The 14,513-nt window shown below is 43.1% G+C and overlaps 2 protein-coding genes across 9 annotated transcripts in view; one reads left to right on the forward strand and one right to left on the reverse strand.

Annotated features, from left to right (window-relative positions):
* LOC129189481 (fermitin family homolog 3-like) overlaps positions 1–14,513 on the reverse strand; it is a 131,594-nt gene that overhangs the window by 69,420 nt on the left and 47,661 nt on the right. For 3 of the 4 annotated variants that reach the window (XM_054791164.1, XM_054791163.1, XM_054791165.1), the window contains exon 3: positions 5,189–9,286. The exons of the other annotated variant lie outside the window; for it this stretch is intronic. In XM_054791164.1, the coding sequence (XP_054647139.1) occupies positions 7,072–9,270 (2,199 nt within the window). In that variant the 5' untranslated portion in view covers positions 9,271–9,286 and the 3' untranslated portion in view covers positions 5,189–7,071. Of the gene's footprint in view, positions 1–5,188; positions 9,287–14,513 lie in introns of those variants that run through there. 4 annotated transcript variants of the gene reach the window in all.
* macrod1 (mono-ADP ribosylhydrolase 1) overlaps positions 1–14,513 on the forward strand; it is a 178,248-nt gene that overhangs the window by 51,498 nt on the left and 112,237 nt on the right. The gene's annotated exons all lie outside the window — the stretch shown is intronic.

Genomic DNA, 14,513 nt, shown 5'->3' on the forward strand with positions numbered 1-14,513 from the left:
GATTTTGCCCATCATCCACAATTCTTGTGACATACATGTCTTTCTTTTTCTGTGTGTTTTGGAGATATAAAAAGAGCTAAAAAGAGACAGCTAATTAATGCATGTCATGGGACACACCTATCCCGCCAAGAAAGCCCGCTACTAAAACGCCTCCAGCAAGGTGTAGTGGTTTTCTACCTGTGCTGTGAGCATGTGCTAACAGGCACATTCATGAGAACATGGAATGCTTACAGGATTTTGCTCATTTGGCAGCTCCAATACGTAGCGTTACCTTTGCTAGTGGGCTGAGGCATTGTGAGCGAGTGTGTGTTGAAGCTCGTCGCTAGCCGGCTAGTAGCTAGCTGGTGTGTTGTGGCAAGGTGTCACTACGCCAGCAGCGTAGTTGTTGGGCATAACAATGTCAATAACAATAATAGTAACAATGTTGGAATAGGTGCGCCACATCATGTGCATTCTTCGCTGCCTCTTTTTAGCTGTTTTTATATCTTTAAAATGCAGAGAAAAGCAAAAGATGTGTGTTCGTGTCTCACTTAAGGATTGTGGATGACGGGCACTTTTCCTTTGAAGGTCCATCCACAGGCGATGTTCATCCAGACACATGCTGATATCACAGGCACTGAGACGGAGATGCGCTCACTGGAGATACGTCTGCGATACATCGACCCCTGCGATAGGCCAGCATTACCGCTCACCCGAGAGCGCAAACACATCTGGGCAAACAAACGCTGGTCATTTTCTCGTGTGCTTTGACATGCGAATGTGTCCGCATCAAGACGCGGGCGGATGTGTGTGCTTTTGCCTTTTGCTGTTTCTTCCAAATGCGGCTGATGCGTTCATTCAGTGTGTGTGATTTAATGAGGTCCTCTTCACACTAATAATCTATCCTTTTAATGACACCCCTCCCTCACGCGACGCACGCCGTGCACACAAAGATAAGTCTTATCAGTCTCTTTTTAGAAGTCTTTATTCATTCATGTAGAAAAAAAGACAACAGAGAGATAAACGGAGTAGAATTTGCACCCATTTTTACACATTGACAGCGTTGGCATCATCACATCTGAGGGTGACATTATTATTATTATTATTATTATTATTGTTATTTCTTTTGAAGGAATAAGGATTTCTACAGAGTGAAAGGTAGCTTCAGTGCCATTAAACACAAACCCCGAAAACAAGTGCAGACGTTAAAACCCCCCAAAACACAACACACAGTATACAGTAGCTCTGCCAATATGGATATGGTGTCGTCCTCCCCTTGGAGTTTGTCAGTGGGGGCGTTTGGAAAGCAGCTGGTGCCCTCCCTGCTGTCTTGCTGTGTATGTCGAAGTGCACAGTGTCGCGGTCAGGCTCTCGTCCCCGTTAACAAACGTTAAGAAAACATGCCCGTGTGTGTCTCTGCTGCGCAAAGGCTACTGAAACTGGACGCCAGGCCCTGAGTCAACGTTCTCTTTCCCGCCGGTTCGTCTGGCGCAGATACGGCAACTAAACATTCACTCGTGATTTCATCTTGATTCATGCATTCTCTCCCATTTTAAACCTTTTTCCAGCATTTCATTGAGCGGGAACACTTCTTCATTTGCCTCAGAAGAAATGGGAAATCAGTATGTGGACCACACTGAAAAGAAACCCCCCCAACAATATGCCAGTCAAGAAAGGAGAATTAGGTCTTGGTTTTACAAGAAAGAAAAGTTGGAAAATTATTCAAATAAAAGTCTAATATGACTAGAAAAAAATGAGCGTGGTTAGCAAATTAATTTCCAACAAATTGATTTTATTATTTCTGCAGAGCAGCGCTTCCCAAGCAGGGGTACTCGCACCCCCAGTGGTACGCGAACAAATTGCAGGTGGTATGTGGAAACATCTAATCATGTATTTCCAAGACGATAAGTAAATATTTTCGGTCATTTCACAGAACAAGACAAAAAGCGGCGGGCAACACTGCTCTAGAGCAGGGGTCGGCAACCCGTGGCTCGGGAACCGCATGCGGCTCTTCAGCCTCCTTCTTGTGGTTCCTTTCAGTCACGACCAAAGGAAAAAAAGGATATTTATTAATATAACCTAGATATTATTTTTAATTCTCTGATAATTATCAGGCCAATATGAGGGAATTATGACATCATAGCGATACAGTTTGTTATTATATTCAAGTGGGCGCCAGACTATTCTCCAGTGTGAGAGGGGGCTCTTTACTTAGTAAAGGTTGCCGACCCCTGCTCCAGAGAGACAATGCTCGTCTCTGCGTTCACGTTTGTGTGGAAATGTTCTTTGTGTATTTGTCTAAACACATATCCTGTATATTCCCAGTACTTCCTGTGTCCTCTTAAAATCCCAACCTTATTCTTCTACATTGATTTTATTTGCTTTTTTAAAAAAAATGTTGACGTTGAAATGAAAGTAAAAACAATTAAAATTCCATCTTTTTTGTGTATATTTGTAACCCCCCCGCCCCCACCACTATTGTCAGGACCTTTTTTGTCATAATATTTTCTTAAAACAGCAACCCTATTTTTCTACATTGTTTTTTTTTTTTTTTTGCTCAAAAATATTTGACTTTATTCTCATATTTCTTCTGCTCGTAATATTCCGGCTTTTTTTTTCTTTATTTTGCCGAGCCCTGCTCTAGAAAGACAACGCTCGCTTCAAACTGTTGCGTTCACGTTTGTGTGGGAATGTTGACATCAAAATGAAAGTAAAATCAATTAAAATTCCATCTTTATCCATATTTTTTAACTTTTTTTCTTGTAATAATCTCTTAAAATTGCAGCCTCATTATTCTGCCTTGTGTTTTTTTTTCCTCAAAAATATGTGTCTTTATTCTCATATTACTTTTTCACATAATATTCCAACTTTCTTTATTTGCCGTCATCTTCATAACAACATTTCCAATGTTTTCTTTCCAGTGTGTGCCCAATACTGCTTGTGATTTCTAAGACAAACTCATGAGTAGCAATCGTGCACAGCAGCACTTGAATAATGCATCTTTTTCCCACATCCAACCATATGACCGATGAATTATTTAGCTGGCTGGATGATTAAAAAATGTTCTTTAGTGAGTGTGTCTGTCCTGGAGTGTATGATACTTGGCCATTTGCCATCACGGTGTCATTAGCCCATCTTCCACTTGTGCAGTCCTTTTCAAAAGATACACTCCATTTTGCTGTCAATGAGCCAGTTTCAATTCAAATGCAACGCTTTCAATTTCCCCGCCTAAATGATGGAATGATGAAGCTACTTCAGCTTTTTTTTTTTACATGTTTTTCAACCATTCTCTTGAAGATAATTGGGGTTACTATATTAAGCATCTTAAGATGCGCGGATTGCTGTCTTATCATTAGTGAGGATGATGCGATTAATGAGAAATAATAACAATTGGGCTGCTGCTGGGGGGGGGGGAGGGGGGCACTGAATCAACTTGGTTCCCATGCGGGTTACGTGTTATTGGACTTAATAACATAAAATACGGTTTGTGGCATGTATGTTGCATTCACTGTCTTTATATAGACGTCGATGTAATGTGGCATTGTGGAGTCGTCACATTGATGGGGTGGGGGCCTCAAATACGCCTTCATTTTCTTCTGTTGTTACTGGGGGTGTAACGGTACTTTTTCTGTACGGTACAGAGGCGACTAGCGATTTCCCACACGGTACACATGAAGCGAGGGAATGCGTCTTTGTCTGTAAGCCGGGGGTGTCCAAACTTTCTCTAGTGAGGGCCACACGCTGAAAAATGAAAGTATGCAAGGGCCACTTTGATATTTTGTATATTTCAAGAAAAATCTTTGCGATATAGATGAAAAAGCCCATTCTTAGTATCAACTAGTGATGTCCCAATCCAATCTTCAGGATCGGGATCGGCTGCCGATCCGCTGTATTTTGAAGATCGGTTAATATCGGCTTCCGCCACGAGATCGGGCCGATCCGGTGGCCACATCACGTTGGTGACTCTCCACACTCCAGCATGGCAGGTGCGGTAATGCGCCTCAAAGCTGGTTGCCGCTCGACTTGCCACCCGCAAGAAGAAGAAACCGCACCACCACCGTGCAGTCATGTCCGCGGTGTTAGTTTCACGTTGGACGTCGGATATTGGGCTACGTAGCTACAGCGATCGTTCCCCCTCACTGTGCCCGGACTGCTGTGTCACGGTGCCGGTACCCCATGGTACCCCATGGTACCCCATGGTACCCCACTGGCTATCTCAGGTATCAACTTATTGCCACCCCCATGTGAGTAATGGTCTCACCTTGGCCACCCCAATGAAACATTTCTGGCTCCGCCACTGCAGGCACAGGAAGTGCTGTTCTAACTACTAGGGACTGTCAATGAATTACTATTACGCTGACGCGAGTGTGTTAAAAAAATGTCATAAATTACAAATCACACCACAAATTGATCTATAACCATGTCAGATGATTAGTCCTACCCTAAAAGTATTTTTGCATGCCCATTTTTTCCAATTTGATCTTTTATTGGATGGATTTTTATTGGATCTTTTATTGGATTAGGGACCTGACTGAGGTTTGTTACAAAAGCCAAACAATATTGTTGGTCAAAAAAGTAAATTCAGCAACACTTAAGTTGCATTATTTTCATAACCATATTTGATTCCACAACTTCATGTTTGCAACAAAAGCTTATTATTAAAAAAAAAAAAAAAACAAAGATCGGATTGAAAAGACTATAAAAAAAAATCAGATTGGAAGCCAAACAATGTGGATTGGGACATCCCTGGTATCAACTTTACTCTTTGCTCTTTTTTCTTTTTTACTGTTGTTTTTTTCAAAATATTTCAACTTTCTTTTTAAATCTTCGTACACTTTCTTGACTTCATTCCCATAATATTTTTACTTGATTCCCTTTTCCCCCAACCTAATTTTACAAAAATGACTTTATTTCAACTTTATTTCGGTTTGTCTGTTTCTCATAATGTTAAGACTTTTTAAAAAAGAACATATTTTGTCTTTAATATTTCAACTCTACAGGGTGCATCAAAAAAAAAGTAAACTCTCCAAAAGGAGTCGACGAGAAGAGAGTTGAAATAAACGACAGCAGACAACAGCAGCGTAGAGGAACAAAAATTCTAATTTTGCATCACAGTTTAGCACTTTTCCTTAAATTTTAAGCCTTGAATTTTTTGGAGGAAATTTGAAAATATTCAATTGCAACTTTAGTGGCTACTTTTCGGAGAGTGTACTTTTTTTTTTTTTTTTTTTTTACAATTTTGTGATAATTTATTTTTGTAAAGTTTTGACTTTCGTAAAATTGCAACTTTCTTTCTCTTTAGAGTACGACTTTATTCTTGTAAACTTACAGCCGTGTTTTCTCTTTCTGCTGCTGTTCTATTTCTATTTTTTTCTTGGAATTTGGACTTTATTTCTAGAATATTTTGACTTTATTCTTGGAACACAACTTTTTCTGCAACCTAATTTTTTCCAAAAATTTAAATTGTATTCATTGTTTTGTTTGTTTCTCATAATCTTACAACTTATAAAAAATATTCTCATAATAATACGAGTTTATGGTAATAAAATTGCGACTTTATTCTCGTAAAATTACAGCTGTGTTTTCTGTTTCTGCTGTCATTTAGTTCAACTTTCTTCTTGTCCGTTTTCTTGCAATTATGACTTCATTCACTTCGTATTTTGACTTTATTCTTGGAACATAACTTTTTCTGCAACCTCATTTTTCCCCCAGAATGTTTTGTTTTCTTTGTTTCTCATAACATTTCAACTTTTAGAAAATAACATTTTTTTCTCTATGCGACTCATTTTTTAAAAATTTTCTCATATAGTAGGAGTTTATTTTTTGTAAAAATTGTGACTCAATATTGCGACTTTAAAAAAAATTATATATATATATTCATAACATTCTGATTTTATTCCTGTAAATTTACTACAGATTTTTACTTTTTTAAATAATAATTTTTAAAAAAAGTTTTCTTGTAAAAATTATATTTTTAGAATGTGCCACGGGCCAGTAAAAAAATAGCCGCGGGCCGCAAATGACCTCCGGGCCGCACTTTGGACACCCCTGTTGTAAACAAATAGAGTGCAGCCTCGTCCTTGGCTACGGTCATGGCAAGCGATAGTGCCAAGAAGAAGCTAGAGATTGAAAACCCTGACCGTGACCTTAAAACCGAGGTACGCACCAAACCGTGATAATGGTGTACCGTTACACCCCGGGTCGTACCAGGCCCTTGGTATCCCCGCAATCGTCTTAGTCCGCAATAAACCAACGCAGTTCTTTCAGCCTCATTCCCAAACAGCACCCGTCACTGTCTCTTTACTTTTATGTTTGCTCTCTCCATCCAAATATCTATCCATCACACTCCCCCCCCCAACTCATTAGTCTCCCCATGTGGCGGTTTGTGTCTCATGTCTTTGTCGGAGCTGTTATCACTGCTGTCAGCTCCTTTTGGCGAGAACAAAGTCGTCCCCTTACTCACGGCGCCACAAAAAGACATGAGAGAAATGAAAGGAAAGAGCCTCTGCTAAAAACAAAGAGGCAGGAAGGAGGAACAATTAAATTGGGTGAAGTAATCCGGAGGAAAAGAGGGAGCGCAGGCGGGGGTGGGGATTGGAACACGTATCTTCATGTCAACCACGATCGGTTGTCATCTGTGGATTATAACCACCGTCAGTTTCTGCCTGTGTCTTCCCTTCATCTACACAGCAAAGAGCACACCGCTATCTCTATACACATTAATTGCCGTTCCTTGGTATTATAAATATATCTCCCTCTACATCAGCTAAGCCTAGTATATCAACCTCAAATAAGTTACTGTGTATTAAGAACAGCAGTTTTGAAAGACACAGATAGCCAAAAGAGAAAATGTAACCATTGATGAGTAGCACTGACAGAAGGGCCTACTGCAGAAGTCGAGTACAGAATAGCATTGTCCAATCAACGTGGCTGAAAACAGTCTCTTCTACTTAGCAAACAGATCAGACTTGAACCAGCTGAGGCACAAAGGGTACTTTGGAAACCAAGGACAAAATGGCCACGGGTCACAGGGGTCGTCACCATAGAAATGGCGCCAGGCATTCGTGGCTCAGGGATTGAAACCCTGTGTCATCACGTGTAGGCGTAATCTATGTCGGGGATGCCGCCCTCTCTGTAGCCACGGTTGGTGCCGTAGGTGACGTGGTGGTGGCTGGTTTGGCTGATGATGGTGCCATTGAGGCTGCCGGCTCTGTGGTTGCTGCGATATGTCCCGTTAGCGTGGGAGGAAGAGGAGGAAGAAGGGAAAATGGTGTGAATGTAGGTGACATCATCCAGTTTGGGCTGCAAGGGTTGATGGGCCATGGCTGTCATCTGGAACCCTGCAGGAGGGGCTCGGATTTCTAAAATAGAATTATCTTTTTTGGTGCCGGATTCTACATAGTCATCGTAATGCTTTCCTCCTCGCCCTCTGTTGTATGAATTGGAGTCCCCCGACTTGTAACTTGTTCTTTGTCCGTACCAGCAGAAAATACCAAAGATTAGCAGAAGACTTACCAAGGCTGTGGCACCCCCAATGATGCCCGCCAGTGGCAGGGCTGATAGCTCTGAGTCCTGCGTGTCCTTATCTGACCCCTCTCCTCTGGAGTTTACCATAGCCTCCCCAGTCTCTATTTGAGCACAGGCTGGAGCAGAGTCTTTATTGTTCGCTTCAATGCTGCCTACCCGAGATGTCCCCAAGCTGGAGCCCAGAAAGGTCTCCTGTCGTAATGGCAGCAAGCATATGAGATAATGCGAGCGTGGTGTGAGCTGGGTGAGATGGTACTGCCTCCTCTCTCCGGGAACAAGAGTTTCTGTGATTGAGCCGAGTGCCGCGCTGGATCCCAATCTTAGCCAGGATAGACGGAATGAGGGTGCTGGCTGTGGACACAACCAGCTGACCAGCACACTGTCTGAAGAGAGAGCTTTTACAGTCAACTCCAGGGCCTCTCCAGATGGTTGACCATCTCCCCCTGCAGGCAGAGGCATAACCAGGCCTGGTCGCTTGGCTCGTAGTGTAAAAAGGGAACCTTGCGTGGGGACCAGCAAAGAGTTAGTGGTGGTGCTGCCGTGGGGAACTGAAACCACAGCTTGCCCCTCCCCTCCAACGCTATCTTCACCTCCTCCATCCTTTTCTGATGGATTGACCCCGACTCCAGTGACTGGACCGGCTGGTGGTCCTTCACACTGTTCCATCAGATAGGTAAGGTCTTTAAGCAACTGGCCTTTCACCGCCTCAGGCCCCTGACAGGTCAAACCCCTGACTGTCACTGCAGCTCCCCAGCTGTGCAGCCATGCGTGGAGCCAGCGAAGGTTGCAACCACAGTACCAGGGGTTTCCTCGCAGCAACAACAACTCAAGACTATCAGTGTCCTTAAGAAGCCCTCGAGGAAGACTGGTCAGATTGTTTCCCGATAAGTCTAGCTTCTGCAGCCGCCGCATACCGTCCAATGATCCTCTTGGTAGGTGGGTCATCCCGTTATCCTGCAAATGAAGCCGAATAAGATGAGCTGATGGTAGGTTGATTGGTGGGGATTGCAAGGCATTTCTGACTAGTGACAGCTCTGTCAGATTGGCGAGGCGGGAAAAGGTGTCATCCGCAATACGTGTGTTAGCTAACAGATTCCCATCCAGGACCAGACGTCGCAAGGAGGACAGCCCTCGGAAGGCATGCGTGGGGATGGTGTTGATTCTGTTGTCGTCTAATCGCAGCTCCTCCAAAGATGCTGGCAAGCCTGCGGGGATACTTGACAGGTGGTTCCGAGAAAGAAACAGCAGGCGGAGTCGTGGAGTCCCAGAAAAAGCGCGCTCCTGGATGCTCACTGTTGATATTGAATTGTCATCCAAGTGTAAGCGCTCCAGTAGCGGTAACTTGGCAAGAGATGATCGTGGTAATGTTCGTATGTTATTATCCTGTAAATGGAGCTCCCGTAATGAAGGTGGGAGGTGTATGGGGAATTCATCCAACTGATTGGCGTACAGGTAAATCACTCGTATGGACGTGCTGCGCTCCAGCGACTGAGGCAGGCCGGCATTGGTGAGCCGATTGCTCTGCAGGTAGAGGATGGCAGCCGTCAACGGTAGAGGAGGAATCAGACTGAGTCCACGGTCGTTGCAGTAGACAAAACCTTCATCGCAGCGGCAGACTGAGGGACAGACTATTCCTTCATCTCCCTCGCCTGTCTCCAAGACAATTGCAGCTGCTGCCAGTTCCAGGACCTCGGCCAATAAGGTGAGGCACAGCAGCAACAGGAAAAGCCAATCGCGGAGCTCGGCAATGCTCTCGGTCGCCATGTTGCTGTCCCAGCTCCTGATTGGAAAAGAGAAGAGGGAAACTGCTTTAAAACTATTGCAGACGAGGAGTGGCTGAATATATTACGAGGGAGCACAAAATGGAACAATCACATGCTGAAGCAACAGGTGTCACCTTAGAAGTGTGGCGATGTACCAAATAAATATAAGACAGTATTTTTCCCCCTGGGAAACGGTCCAAAAATATGCATATTAGCTTAATTGGAGACTATAAACTGTGCATAGATGTGAATATGAGTGTAAATGGTTGTTTGTCTAGTCATCTACATTACAAGGTTATTCAAAAAGAATGAACCGATTTCATGACTCATTGCTTCAGTTGTCAAGCACCGTCATGGAATGAGTCCAGACCGTTTGAAAGAGGAGTTTTCAGAGTTTTGAGTGGTTGCCACAGGAGCGCTGTAGTCGTGTCGTTCCGCCGGCAACATTCATTTGAGGGCGATATGCTGATACGCGTCCGGGAGGAATTCTCTTATCGCATTGATGTGGGCCGTGCTGCAGCTGGTGGCCACAATGAACACTTGAGAGACAGGAAATAAAACTTGATTGTGAGTAGAATACTTGTGATTTGGCTGGAGTTTTCCATTGCTTTTCCGTAGTAAAAGACAGCATAATGAAATCATTTCATTCTTTTTGAATAACCCTGTATATACTAGCGACCAGTCCAGGGTGCTCCAGCTTACCCATGACCCTAACGAGGATAACGGTATAAAAATGGGTGGATGATTTCACTTGATACTGAAAACATCATTTTAAAAAAACCCCAAAAGATTCATATTCTTTGTCGTTATTGTTCCAAGTTAGAGTGTTAGAGTGATCTGTTGGTGCTCTGTTGCATGTGTCTAGCTGCTAGTGATCATACATGCTGAATGAAGGCAGACGTTACGCGGCTGTAGGGTGCCAGGAATGCTGTAAATAAATCTTCGGTTGTAACAAGGGTACAAAAATGCTACAGCCTAACGGCGCCAGGACAAACCACGATCAGAGGAGTGAAATATGTCACTTAAGTCACTTAATTTCTTGTGTCCAATCCCGTAAATTGATCATTAAAATTCAAACGAAATTTGAACTTGAAGTGTTTAAACAAGAGAGAAATGTGATAAAATGTCAGTGTTTGTCTGAGAAAGTGTATAAAGTGTATGGTGAGGGGTTTTACAGCCTTAAAACATATGTAATAATTGTACAAAAATACTGTATAGTTGGCTACTTCGCGGATTTCACTTATTGTGGGCTATTTTGGGAACCTAACCCCCGCGATAAACGAGGGAACACTGTATGTGCATTTAGAATTGTTTTTTGCATGTAAAACTATAATTGTAAAATTCTACAAAAAGTGTTTTTCACCTTTGGCTTTCTGGAACGGATGAAGTGGGTTTACATAATTCCTTGGCCACACGGTGGCCTACAGGTTAGCATGTTGGCCACCAGTCTGGAGATCTGGAAGATCTGGGTTTGTATCTCCTTTTTGGCATCTGTGTGTAGAGTTTGCATGTTCTCCGGGTGCGTTTTCTCCGGGTACTCCAGCACATTCCAAAAATACGCATATTAGGTTAATTGGCAACTCTAAATTGTCCATAGGTATGAATGGGAATGGGAATGGCTGTTTGTTTTGACCAGTCCAGGGTGTACCCTGCCGCTCGCCCAAAGTCAGCTGGGGTAGGCCCAGCATACCCCTGCGACCCTGGTGAGGACAAGCAGCCTAGAAAATGAATGACATTAGTTCTTCTGGGCAAAATTGATTTGGTTAGCGTCTGTTTCACTTCGAGTCAGACCTTCTGGAACAAATTAATGATGCTAACCAAGGTTCCACTGTATATGAATTCAGTAACTACACATGATACAAAGGAGACAAGTAAAAAAAATACATTTCCATGTACACCCAAACCGGACAGAAGACGAGGCATTTCTTTCAAGTATACTTGTGTTTGAATGCACGTGACTGAATATTTGTAACTGTAGTCTACCGTTAATTAAAAGTAAAGTTTTCTTCTTACTTCAGTAAAATCTGGGGATTGACTCGTGAAACATACTTTGGAGAGGCTGTCCATTATTATTTGGGTCAGTGCAACCCGAGCACAAGACAAATAGGCAATTTAGCGCAGAGAGAGACGGGGGGTAGAGTGAGAGGCTGAAGGAAGATTACCCGAATCAGGGAAAGCAAATGGATGACAGAGATGGAGAAAATTGGTCAGTGACAGTTTCCCTCAAGAGATTAACAGAAACAGAGTGAGTGACATGAAACTAAAATGGAGAAATGATTGGAGGGAGGAGGAAATCCGATTAATTGCACGCAGCGCTGTTGATGGCTCAGAAGACAACAGTGAACTTGTGACTGCGCGGCGTCAACGCCAACGTTGGGGTGAAGCTACGGGAAGGCAGAAAGGCTATCCACACGCAAGTTTTCAAACGGCAAAGTCTTTTATGTAAAGGGCGCTCTGGGTGCCCTGAAACGCTATTTTTTCTAAACGGATTCCAGAGTGGGAAAACCTGTTGTTTCCGTGCAGACAACTGAACCGCTGTTTTAGAGAAATGTTGACGTCACCGACCTATTGCCGTGACCGGACGTGAGCTTTGACGACAAGCCAACATAATATGTGAATATTTCGACGGCTGTGACTCACCCCAGTCGACATTCTCATGATCTTTTGTTGTCTTATTCTCCAAACTGACTCGTAGAAGTAATTCCACTTCGTCGTAAGTCTAGCGAGCCTTGGGAACCAGAAGATGACGGATTTATGCGCATGCGTTCTTTCTTCTTCTATAGTTTGGTGTGTCACATGGTTCTGTCTGCGTTCCGTCCTTTCCACCCAGTGATCCGTTCCCGCCTGCATGCAACTACAGTATTTACAAGGGACGCGCCGATCAGGGTTTTGTGCTCCCGATACCGATCATTCATGAGTGAGATCCGCCGGTACCAATCACATGGATTTACTGCACACTTTTCCATTTCTAAACACTGGTATTGGCTAGCGGTGCTGTTAGACGATGCCAAGGGCCCCTGGCAAATAGGTCATTATTAAAAAGGATCGTTTTTTTGCCTTTATTTTTGTGAAAGGGTTTATGTGCTATTTGACAAAAAACCCAAATTTAATTTGATGGATGCTTTGGAGTAATACGACTACGACTACTGTTCAATAATTGATTTTTTTTAACAAATTTTTTTAAATAAAATAATACAGATAAATATCATTGTTCAATAGAATTCTGCCCTGCTTAACGTAAAAGAGACTAAATTGAGTGTTTGGGTTGCAGAGGTCTCCAACTTTCATCACTATTAGCGCTGTCAACTATTTCTGTTTTATTTATGACTGGCAACATTTCAATTGTGCTCTACTTTATTCACCAAGCACATCTCCACTCTAACTGTGTGGCCATCGACTTTATGCTGTTTTGTGTTCATTTGTCATGATATAAAGGCATAACGTCTGGATTGAACAGTTATAATAAAAAACTACTAAGAGGTGAAGTAAATATTCTTTGAGCCTGAGCCTTTGGTGAGCTACTCAAAGGGAGACCCCTGTGATAGTATCACCGTCATAAGGCTGGACACACTATGTGTTTGTGTTCATTAAACAACCACACACAAATAGTGTTTGGAGGACACGACATCGTTAGTATAACAATGACAAAAGAGCAAAATTGTTCCGTGAAACTTGAAAAACTTCATTCGAACCCCACGGACGTGCGACCCACTTCCCCGTGGGACAAAAGTGGGCTCCGAACACGAACACGCCGGCATGGATTGGCGTAGCCTGTGGCAAGCAGGCAAATGGAAACCATTGGAGGTTTTACAGACCAGTGTTGATTCTCGCTGCAATACGGGACAAAGTGCGCCGCTTGTCGGCGCAATACGGGGGTTGGCAACCCTACGTGACACAGCTCATGTGCACATTCATGCCATGTTGGTGTTGTCATGACATGAATCGATCGGTGAAAGGCGTTTATCGGCGTCACATGTTTTCTACGGAAGTCGGAGCATCCCCACTATTTTATTTACTAACCCGGCACAGAGTGGACACACATTTTTTTCAACCCACCCAAAAAAACAACAACAAAAAAAACAATCCCAGGAAGGTTCTAGTGTGGACCGGACCTGAGAAAAGCCCACACAAACAAATGAAGTGATCACAAAGCACTCGCATACCGTTGTCTCAATAAAAGCTGGCATGCATAATGCATGTCTTCTCTTTTTTTATGATTGTTTGTGAAATTTCTATAAATTATTCAAGCCTGAAATATCCTGAAAGGTGGTGGTGGGGTGTCTCTGCAGCATGAAGGTGTTCCAGCAGTCTTGCTTTATGATGTTTCTCCAAATGAGCACCAATATACGTAACATAAAAATACAGACATAATTATCTGCTGCCACTCACACCCACAAACAGTCAACTATTTATAGAAGAAGAATAACATGCAATGGTGAAACTTGTGTTGATTACAGGTTGGCCTATCCTTGTTGTTGGAGCCCTTTCTTTTTTTTTTAGCCTCCAGCTGTAATTTTTTTTCCCTGACATGATTTGACAGCGCATTTGATAAACAAATCCTCTTAAGGCAAGTATTTTTTTCCCTTCCTGCCTGTGCAAATGTGCCAGTGTGCATGTGTTCGTATATGTACGCCAACTTGCTAGATGCAAACTTGCCCCTCAGCTGCAGTCAAAATCCATGCAAAGCAAACAAGACATGGCAACAATAGAACAGATAGAGAGATGGGTTGCGGGGTTGTTTTGTGGGGGGAGACAGGAGGGATGGAAACGGGAGGCAGATGGAGAGCTGGTCTGTCAGTCACAGGAGGAGAGGGGGCATTGCTACAAAGAAATATGTCCTTAGAGCCTTGCAAGAGAAGGAATAGTTGACTATGTGCGTGCAGCTTTGTGGAAGTTGGTATGCAACGGTAGCCGTGAAGTTTGGCCTGTACCCAGGCTGTAGCTGGTTGTTTTTAGCTTCCATTTGAACATTCCAGGCATTTCCAGCATTTAAAAGGAGCATATGGACACAAAAGGGACTTCCAAGGTAGAAAGCCATATTGGGAACAGTCTATGAATATCAACAAACATATGCTTTCATGCAACACTCCAACACTTCTCCTTTCTTGGCAAGCCCACCCAGCCACCCCGTTATTTTTTTAATACATAATTTCACACATTCTCATAATGATACTTAGATTCGTTTGTTATTTACACTTCCTGACTCATTTTATCCATCCAACTGTTGCCGTCATATGGTGCTGT

The sequence above is a fragment of the Dunckerocampus dactyliophorus genome, chromosome 11 (genome assembly GCF_027744805.1).
Source record: "Dunckerocampus dactyliophorus isolate RoL2022-P2 chromosome 11, RoL_Ddac_1.1, whole genome shotgun sequence".
NCBI lineage: Eukaryota > Metazoa > Chordata > Actinopteri > Syngnathiformes > Syngnathidae > Dunckerocampus > Dunckerocampus dactyliophorus.